This window comes from Aplysia californica, unplaced genomic scaffold (assembly GCF_000002075.1).
Source record: "Aplysia californica isolate F4 #8 unplaced genomic scaffold, AplCal3.0 scaffold00231, whole genome shotgun sequence".
Taxonomy (NCBI): domain Eukaryota; kingdom Metazoa; phylum Mollusca; class Gastropoda; order Aplysiida; family Aplysiidae; genus Aplysia; species Aplysia californica.
This window is the reverse complement of record NW_004797501.1, coordinates 611,914-622,775: the sequence shown is the minus strand read 5'-3', so window position 1 is coordinate 622,775 and position 10,862 is coordinate 611,914. Positions and strand designations below refer to the sequence as shown.

Sequence of the window (10,862 nt, the reverse complement as noted above, 5' to 3'; positions counted from 1 at the left end):
ATTCTTGTCCTCAACGTTATTACAAAATGAATTATTTGTTCTCTTTCCAAATTCTTTTCCAAATTTTCCAAAATCATAATTTTTTTTCTTTGTCGGACTGTCTCTCTTTCTTTCCATCTACTTCTCTCTCTCTCTCTCTCTCTCTCTCTCTCTCTCTCTCTCTCTCTCTCTCTCTCTGCACAGAAAGACAACACGAAATGTTATGACACTGTGGCCACCCAAAACGACGGAATGGGATGGGCGGCTCACAAATACAAATACAAGGATATGCTCAGGTAAAGAGTCTTTTTAAAAAAAGTCATATCAGTTAGTTGAGTATTTTTTAGGGAGAGGGGGTAGATCTCTTTTTTTAAATACAGGGTTTGCCAACCTGGGCAATGTCGTCTACAAGTGGGCTATGTGGTAATTTTGATGGGCGTATATATTATTTAATTGATAGGCTCCGTGGTGAAATAAGGCACTCGTCAGAATGTTGACTTTTAAGAAACTGACATTTTCCTGCTGGTTTGACAAATTTTATTGAAGCTTTGTTTCCTTCCTCAATACCTCTTATGCCCATTTAATTAAGAACATATCTATGAGTGGATTTAGCTGAAAACGTTGATTAAAGGCTAAAAAATAAATGCTAATTTTCAGTTTCCAAATACTTTCAAACTATAGAAATCACCAAAGTTTGTCGCAATTTACTTACTAATCGTATCTCAGAAACCAGGAAACCCTCATCTCCTTCGATCTCCAATGTCTCGGCTTATATTTAAGATAGATAGGTATGATTTTCATCAAAAGCAAGACAAATACGCAAGCTTTAAGATGATACCAATGACTCCTCATGCCCAAAAAATGACGAGTGCCTGATTCCATCTCGTTGTGACATATTTTTACCCCACTTGGAATTACGTGTAGGTAGGTGGACGTTACAAAAAGATTTAGCTTCTGAAAGGGGGCAAAAGTGGACGCTGGCTACAATTAAGATTGGCAATAAATACTGATCTAAATATTATGCTAATCCAGATATTATTATAATTTTATTTCTTAGCATATCTGTCCGACTGTCTTCCTGTATTTTCCCCCGTCTTTCTGTTGGTGATTTGGTCAGTTCATTGTTTGGTCTCTATTTGTTTGTACTTCGTTCCTATCATGTGCATGTATATCAACTATCGCCACTGTTCGCAATTCTGTCTTTTTGCTGTAGAGTTGTCTGCCTAGCTATATGTCTGGCTGTCTGGCTGGCTGGCTGGCTGGCTGGCTTTCTTTCTGATTCTCAGTCAACACGACACTATCAGTTAAAATACATAATATCGTAACATTACTGTACTTTTTAAAACTTTAAACTTTACTTTGTTTTTTGTGGCTTAAAAGAAAGCAATAATCATTCATTGTATTGTTAGGTTAGTATAGAAGGGTAGCTGCATCTGTTCACCAGAGTTGCTTTTTTTTCAACATGTGTATTTACTTTTAGACATCTGTACAATAAGGATATTATCTGCTTGTTCTCCACCCCCACCCCAAAATCTCTCCGTCCCTCTTTCTTTCTTTTTATTTCTTTCTGTCAACTCCCATACCCAGCCATCAACACACACACACACACACACACACACACACACACACACACACACACACACATACACACACACACACACACACATACACACACACACACACACACACACATTACATAGAACTACTAAACTAATACATCAGTAATAAGTAACGAATATTAAGTGACTGGTTAAAATAAGTACACAAATAAAATAATGTTTCACATCATTTCTTAAAACAATTTTTTCTTCCTTTTTAGGTTCATCAACTGGCAAGCTGCCGCCGTGAAAGCTGTAGATCCAGGAGCATTGGTCACCATGGGAGTTTGGAACCCTAAGTCTAACACAGACCACTTCGGCAAGGTTAACCACTACTCCGATGCATGCCTCAGATTGGCTGGAGGGAAACACGCTGGCGTGTTGGACTTCTACCAGTTCCATTCATACAGCTGGCAGAACAAATGGGACAATGTATCGCCTTTCGTGGTAAGGAACTGACGCGGCGAGATAGTTTTGGTTATAGTTGAACTGATCGTCATCGTTTTAGTAAGAGTTTTTGCGACACTTGCAACACAATTAGGTCATATAAGTGCCGGTTGTTGTCATCAAGATAGAATGTTTGCGAGACATGCGTAAATCGGCCACTAGCACTGTGTGCTTCCCCGGTAGAAGAAAATGTTTTTGGGTGTTTTGGGGTCTCCAGGGGTAACTAAAGTTGTAAAGTGTATAGAGCTTGCTGTAGTGTTGGGTATGCATTATGTAAAGCAATTGTCATTTTTGCTGTAAAGACAAAGAAAGGCATTATTCTCACATGATTGCTCATTATGAAGTTATTTGTCTGCCTTTCAAGACAACATTGACAGCTCTGTCCATCTAAACTGCATTCATTAACAACATAATACCCCTCTCCATGGTCTCTTACACTCCTCTTCCCTCCTGCCCACACCCCCCACCTCCCTCTCTCTCTCTCTCTCTCTCTCTCTCTCTCTCTCTCTCTCTCTCTCTCTCTCTCTCCTCTTTCTTTCTCTCTCACTCTCTCTCACTCTTTGTCTCTCACACACACAAAGCTCTCCCTTCCACCTGAACGTGTTTTTCATCTCTCTGATTCAAGATGGTCTGTACAATGTCTCTTTTCATCCCTCACTCTTTCTATTATCGCTCTGTCTGTATTCTCATCTGTCTGCATTTGTGTCTACTCACCAGCCCCTCTGTCTATCTGCTTGCCTGTCTGTCTGTCTGTCTGTCTGTCTTTCAGTCTGTCTGTCTGTCTGTTCAATAATAATAACAGTTCGTGCTTCAATGCCTGACGATAATCAATCCATCTGCAGAGGAAAATCTTTCTTCATCAGGGGAAGTAGAAGAAATAAGGGACAAGACGACTACCATAATTTCTCACCACATCCCCACCATAATTTCTCCCACATCACCACCATAATTTCTTTCTCACCAAAACCCACCCCACTATAATTTTTCCCACATCACCACCATAACCTCTTCCTCATCACCGCCAAAATATCTTTTTTTTCTATCTGCCAGAATTCCGCATCCGCCTATGGCCTCAACAAACCAATCGTCGTGGGAGAATTCTGGGAAAAAGAGTCGGCTGGCATGAACATGAACGAGCTCTTCTCTTACGCCTACAACCATGGGTACGCCGGAGCCTGGTCCTGGGACCTGATGACCTACGGCCCTAGCCAGAGAGCGGGAATGACTCACATCAAAAATCTGTCGAACCACGGCAAAGTTCATATCGATCTCTAATTTATGTCAGTGCAGATTGCAACAACTTAATATGTCTGGCTTAGTTCACGTGCGCTTCCATGACCAAGTTTTGAAAGTGATAAGCTACTCGTTAACACAGCGAAACGTCTTAAGATTTTCTTTTCCTGTGTTGAACGTAGAGCTTAACTGGACTAACAAGAAAGTATTTTTTTGAAATAAAAAAAGGAAGTCTTCCTTCGCAAGCCTCTTATTTACTTCGTCCTTCTATTTAATAAATTTTGTAGGAGGGGGGAGGGAGGAGGCGGAGGCTGGAGCAAATGTTGACGTGGTCTTGTCTTTTCTTTGTTGAGCACAAGTCAAAATGCAAACCATGCAATAGCTCTAGTGAAGTGCAATTCAAGGTTGTTGTTGTTTTTAACAAATGTGTTTTGTTATAGCCAGCGCCCACTTTTGCCACTATTTTTTTTGTGTGTTCCCCTCACTTTCATGTATTTCCAAGTGGGGCGTTACATAAAACACGTCACTGCCCGGCGATCCCCACTGCCCATCAAAATAACCAAATCGTGCACTTGTGGGTGACAGCGTTCAAGTTGCGGAGCACTGCTCTGACAGGATGGTGTCAAGATACGGGAGAGAAAACAAATATTCTACCTCAACCAAATATTTTATGATTACCTCCCGTACCTTAGACATTTTCTCCGTTGCACTGTAGTCAAAAATGTCTTCAGAAACTGTGCAACTTTTATGTTTTCAACCTCGTTACAGTTATAATGTTCTTTACGTACCATAACATTATGGTTTTGAATGAGTTGATGTCAGTGGTACACGGATAATATTTACCTGAACTCTCTGGAACTATTTTACGGGTGTCAAAGGATGGAACCTCACCACTGGTCCGACATTGTGTCCTTGAGATACGTGCTTTACACGAATTTTCTTTGCTTCACCACAGGAGAGAATGGGTATACAGTTATATACACCGAATGTTCATGTTGGAGCGTTTGACCAGCTGCTTGCACTGTATGCTTCCCGAAAAGTGGAGAATGTTCCTGAAATTGCTGGAGTAAAGAAATAGATTGCAAAGCGTATAGAGCTTGTTGTTGAGCGGGAATATGTGCTAAACAAAATCTATTTCCGTCTTATCTTTTAGGCATTAACAGCGGCTAGCTTGTTGACTTTAAATCTAAAAGATCTTGAGCTTGTAACCTTCTGCCCTTGACCATTCTTGTATGTGGGTCGCCACGTTTGGTGCAGCGTAGAGATACATATTATATTAATCAGTGGTGTGGCTGGTACGTAAGTATAAACAAGTGGAGGGCAGAATCTTTCGTGCCCTGTTTACAGATCATAACAAGATGGGTTTTTTTTCCTTTTTAGTTATTGTCATTTTCACCATACTTTTTGGACAGCCCTCGTACCCGTTGAATAGGAGGACAAATGAAAGCCTTAGAATTGAGGTTCATGTCTCTCACTCCCACCCCCGCCCCTAACCTCAAGTCCTGGCAGATCACAAACTCATACGCATCACAGGCACACACACACACACACACACACACACACACACACACAAACACACACACACACACACACACACAAACACACACACATACAAACACACACACGCATACAAAATGTCATGAACGCAGACAGACATATTCACAGCCACACACAGATACATAGACACACAAACATACACCCACACACACTCACCCACATACACACACACACTCACACTCACACACACATACATGTACATACACTCCCTCACTCTCTCCCCCCCCTCTCTCTCTCTTTCCTACTCTCTCTCTCCCCCTTTATATCTTTCTCCCTCTCTCAAACGCACCAACAACACACAAACACGCACGCCCACACACACACACACACACACACACACACACACACACACACACACACACACACACACACACACACACACACACATACATACATACACACACAAGCATACACACAGACACACAGGCATAACTGTGTTTTATGCCCCCATCATAACAATTTACATAATTTAAGAGATGGGTTTCGACCCAGCTTATCAGGACCAACCCTGTCAGAGCGATACAACGTCCCAGCAGAAAGACCGACATTCTTGCTAAAACTGCTTCGTTCTCCCCACACACGGATCGAACTTCGGTTGTCTGCGTGCTATAGTGAAGCGTCTGCCGCTACACAATAGACGCCGGTCATGACATATTACACTGTGGAATTTTCCGCAAGAGATAAGAATCTTAGTGACTGGCCTTAGAAAGCTCTGTAAATATTATAAATACATGTCTGTACATCTTGAATTTTGCAATTAGGCATTTTTTAAAGAGAGTATTCAGTATTTGTGCCCCCTTTCTAGGTTAGAATACGAGGCAGAAACGATTGCTTACCTGTCCTAAAAATTCTTATCACAGGGGCGCGCTGTATTTTTTGTAATAACATTTAGGGATTTAGTGGAGAATGCTTGTTGCATAATGTTTGCCAATTCTCTCTCTCTCTCTCTCTTTCTCTCTCTCTCTCTCTCACTCTCTCTCTCACTCTCTCCCCCCCCCCTCTCTCTCTCTCTCTGACTCACACACACTCACACACACACACACACACACACACACACACACACACACACACACACACACACATATATATATATATACACACACACACTCACACACACACACACAACGTCCACTTGTCACACTGTTGCCTGTATGTAAATGATGCAGTTTTAGCCTGTTCTTCTCTCTTCATCGCCAAGTGACGTCATACTTCGTAGCCATGCGACATGGGACAATCATGCGCTCGTCAAGCTGGTAAAATCAAAGAAACCACATTTTTTTCCTACTGTTGGGAATTTTTTTTGGGCTCAGCACCTCTATCTCCATTTAGTAACACATTTCTGTCTTGGAATTTACTGTAAAACGCTGATAAGAGGCACAAACAAATGTAATTGTGTAGTTTCCAAGGACACTCAAACTTTAGAAGTCACCAGACTTTGGAGACCATTTTCTCGCTAATTTTAACTTTGACATCAAGCTACCTTCACCTTCTTCAATCGTAGATATCTCGGCTTCTGTTGAAAAAAAAATAACATAAAAAAGCGAGACAAATACAAAGGCTTTGAGATAATGCCAATAACTCCACAAGCCCAAATTGAAGCGCTCCCTGATTCCACCGTGTCGAGACATAAATGGTCTTTGAGCGCAGAGGGACAAATACGTGACAAATATAATTTGTCCCAGGCGAATACAAATAGGAAGTGAAGAATAGTGGTTACCATTATTAAAGAATCGACAAATTGATTAGTAAACTTCACCACCAAAAATATCTGCAGTCATTATGTGAATCCGATAAGGCTAAGAAAAGGCCACAAAATTTGCGGGCTTTTGAAACCACGCGGCTGGAAGCGACCTTGACCAACATGTGGAAGTTTACAGTTTAGAATAACAAACAAACAAAAAACAACAAAACAATAGAATAAGGCTAGAACGTTTTTGGTCATGCTGGGGAAACTTGTACCAAGTCTCAAGGTGACCTTTCCTGGGTCTAGCTGGGAGCTGAGCATAACAAAACAGAATTATATTATTATGTTGTAAAGATGTGTTCCCTATTTTTAATTTTCTACAGGAAAGCAGCCTTTCCTCGCTAAAAATAAGAAAATATCAGAAACAAAAACAGACAATCAGAAAAAAAGGACTAAAAACAAGCAAACACACAAACACACGCAACCCCCCCCCCCCAACAAAACAAACGTAAATCATATTAAATCAGGTGTCTTATACAGGGTGCCAAACGCCCGACCCGATCGCCTAAAAAACAAACGGGTTTGTTTTCAGTTTCAGGCGATCGAGTTGGGCGATCGGCCCGATCCAGCTGTAGTGGGCACCCCGTATTAGGCTCAAATTCTTACGCACGGGCATGTGAAGGTAAAGCTGGGTGAGTCTGGGCTGTATCAAGTATTCCACAAAACATACGTTAGGGCATCCTTATTCAAGAAGGGCCTACACACTGATCTAATCTTCTAAATCTTTATTTATGCTAGTTCTGAACATGAACGATTCTTCAGAACCTAGACTTCTCTTACTGTTGGGTGCCGGAGACCTGTCGCTAACTTAAAATTACAAAGTTCTATTTGCTCAGTGCCTAGTTTTGAGAGATTTGACGTCAGAAATTTTTTTCTCCCCAAAACGTGAAGCCTTTTGGAGTGAAACGCTTTGAATACCTCGATATCGACGACAAATAATCTTACGGTTTTGAGAGAGCAGAAAGACCATAGTTTCTGACCTCATGGTCTCAGTGACTCAAAACGGTCAAACATGTCAGACAGAACTTCGTTATTCTAAGGTATCGCTATGGCACCACTTCCTTTTTTTTGGCATGTGAGAAAACCGGTCGGACCACACTAACATTTACGTTTGATGTCAAGGAGGGACCGCGAAATCGTGAGTTTGAGACTCCTGCCTTGAAGAGTCATAAACAACCATAAGACAAAAACTACAAACAAACTTAAGATCAAGTTTTCCCAGTTGAACAATTTTTCCAGAAATGCTCTGAATCACCGATAAGGAAAAGAAAAACCCTTGACGTTGTCATCAACAGGCCCATCTCCAGAACACTACATGCGATAGAATCACGGAGGATTAAAGAGGATGGCAGAATCAACCAGGATTTCCGGTCAGAGTTGGTAAGAAAGTCAAAGCAAGATATGACCGTGTACGTGTCTAGCAATAACTTAATCTTCTTGGGGTATTAAGAGCTAAAGGAACTATTCACCAGCTCAAAAACGTTTACCAAATTTTGTGAGATTGTAGATGTGTTAAGGTCCTTGCAACACTTCTAAGTTATTCTGGAGGCGAGACTGCTTTATTAACGCCCATCTCCGATTGGATCGAGTCAAATGGGAAAAGCTGCCTGAAGTGCCTATCTCAAGGACACAAAATGTTGGACCTAACTGAGGCTCAAAACCCCGAAGTCGCAGTCTCTCAATGACGGGTCCGGTGACCAAACCACTAGATTACCGACACCACCCAAGTTTCCAATAGGCAACTGTTAGCAAGCAAGGCCCATACTGATTGAGTATGGCTCTCGAACCCAAACGCAATTCAAATTTGTATCGTATTTCAGAAATTGTTTTGTTTTGTTAATTTTAATCCTTTCAGCACTTTTTCTCCTTTACAACGGGGCAGCGTGTTCCTCTTAAAGAATTAATTCTTATGAAAATTCCAATTATCTATTTTCTGAAAATAACTTTTAAAAATCTATTTTCTAGATTTCACTCTAAGGTCATTGATTTACAACTAGGACTAGACCATATCTAGTCCTATCACGTTTCAAGTCGCCGGTAATTTACACAAGGCCACAAGCAAGCTCACAGATTACCGGTTGACCCAACGTGTCTGTGACTTGTCAAGACTGAAAGTGCAGCTCGTCACACTTTCAAGGTTATCAAAATACTTTCTAACTTTATTTGGTCAGAGGACGTTGGTATCAGTGGAACAAATGAGTAAAAAAACGAAACAAAACAAGAAAGGAAAGCCAAACAAAGAAACACACATGTGAGACGTCATGCCACTTAAGTTTTGAAACAAAGATATTCTGGTAAACAGCTAAAAAAACAACAACGTATATTGCCGAAATTGCAGGGGTCGAGGACTCAGGAGTTTTCGAGGTAGAGCTCAGAAGAAAAGTAAAGCAACTTAAACATGACATTATGGACTTAACAATCAGACGTGGCTTTGGTCAGTATGTAATATTATCTAAAAATCGAGCATTTTTCCGCCCTTGTCGACACAATATTATTATCGATAATCCAAGACGTGAGCTTCTGTTTGTTTTTGTAAAGAGTTTTACGGTGCTGCTCGCAACTGCGTAAGGTCATATGAGCGCGCGGGACACACCTAATATTTTCAGTAGGTAGGAAATTTTGAATGTTGCCCGGGTGGCGGCCGAAGCCTACTCTTATCGATTTTTAGACCACCAAGGGATCTTTATCGTGCGCAACGTGCGCACGGGCCTTCCGAGATTTTTCGCCCTTGTCCGAGAAGACTAGGTGTAGATCTTTCCTACCAGAAGATCAGGGGTGTGGCCGAAAGACAGCAGTAAGAAGAAGCGAAGGAGTAGCAGTAGAAAGGCTGCAGAAAGAATCAGGAGCCCAGAGGAAGGGGCAAAGGAGGTGAGGGGGTGGGGGCAGAAAGAGGAGACGAAAGCAGACGACAGAACATTGCTAAAGAGCAGGAAATGAGGTGAAAGGAGACAAATTTAGAGAAGAAAATTTTTCGGTCGCTACCCGGATTCGAACCCGGGACCTTTTGAAAGAGAGGCCAACACCTTTACCTCTAGGCCACGAGAGCCCCCTATGTGAGCTTCGAACCAGCCTGTCAAGGCCAACCCGGGCTAAATGCATGTAGGATACAACGTTCCAGCAGAAAGATCAAAGTGTAACTTATTGTGCATCATTCTTTCTATTGTAACCAAAATTCCTGCCTTAGACAGAACATTGTTTAGAATTACCTGTATATAAAATATCACTTCTTTTCCAGTACAGCTGTTGTAATATGAAACGAACTACGTTTTGTAGAGGGTAATAGTTTAGTTGATACAGTGTTGGACTACATTCTAGATTTTGACGTTGGTGGCCTAGAGGCTAGGCTATTCGGCTAGCAATTGCAATTTAAAGGTCGTTGGTTTAAACCCCGACAGGGGTCCGACGTTGCATTCTTGAGAAAGGCACCTTACATGAATTACCCTCACTTGACACTGGTAGGAATTGATGCTCGACTGTTGACAGCAAATGATCTTGTCAGTTTGATAGTGTTTGAGCGCTCAATCGGCTGCTTGCACGGTATACTTTCCGGGAATCCCAGAATTTGTCTAAATTCATGTTCCAAGGTCTGCTATGTAATAAAATAGGTTGTAAAGCGCATAGAGCTTGCTGGTAGGTGGGATATGCCTTATACAAATTCTTTCTCTTGTTCTTCTTGTTGTTTTTCTTGTTCTTCTTGTTCCTGTTCTTGTTCTTGTTGTTGATGTTGTTATTTTGATTCTTCTTCTTTTTCTCCTGATCCATCTTCTTCTCCTTTCTCTTCTCCTTTTTCTTCTTCTTGTTCTTCTTCTTTTTCTCCTTCTCCTCCTCCCCATCCTCCCCCTCTTCCTCCTCCTCCTCCTCCTCCTCCTCCTCCTCCTCCTCCTCCTCCTCCTCCTCCTCCTCCTCCTCCTCCTCCTCCTCCTCCTCCTCCTCCGCCCCCCCAGCCTCCTCCTCTTCCTCCTCCTCCTCCTTCTCCTTCTCCGCCTCCACATCTTCCTCCTCCTCCTCCTCCTTCTCCTCCTTCTCCTTCTCCTTCTCCTTTTCCTCCATCTTCTTCTTCTTCTTCTTCTTCTTCTTCTTCTTCTTCTTCTTCTTCTTCTTCTTCTTCTTCTTCTTCTTCTTCTTCTTCTTCTTCTTCTTCTTCTTCTTCTTCTTCTTCTTCTTCTTCTTCTTCTTCTTCTTCTTCTTCTTCTTCTGCTTCTTCTTCTTTTTTCTTCTTCTTCTCCCAACCCTGTTCGAACCACTGACTACGCAGTCTTGAACTTAGATTTGCCACCAACCACCTCATCAATGTATGCACTCCC

General features: G+C 41.8%; 1 protein-coding gene across 1 annotated transcript in view; it reads left to right on the top strand.

The window, feature by feature from the left end:
* Positions 1-3,510, top strand: part of LOC101857411 (mannan endo-1,4-beta-mannosidase) — a 14,577-nt gene extending 11,067 nt beyond the window's left edge. Inside the window, exons 7-9 of the mRNA XM_005099960.3 lie at positions 184-275; positions 1,799-2,024; positions 3,075-3,510. Coding sequence (XP_005100017.1) covers positions 184-275; positions 1,799-2,024; positions 3,075-3,299 — 543 coding nt within the window. The 3' untranslated portion in view covers positions 3,300-3,510. The remainder of the gene's footprint in view (positions 1-183; positions 276-1,798; positions 2,025-3,074) is intronic.
* Positions 3,511-10,862: the final 7,352 nt, after the last annotated feature.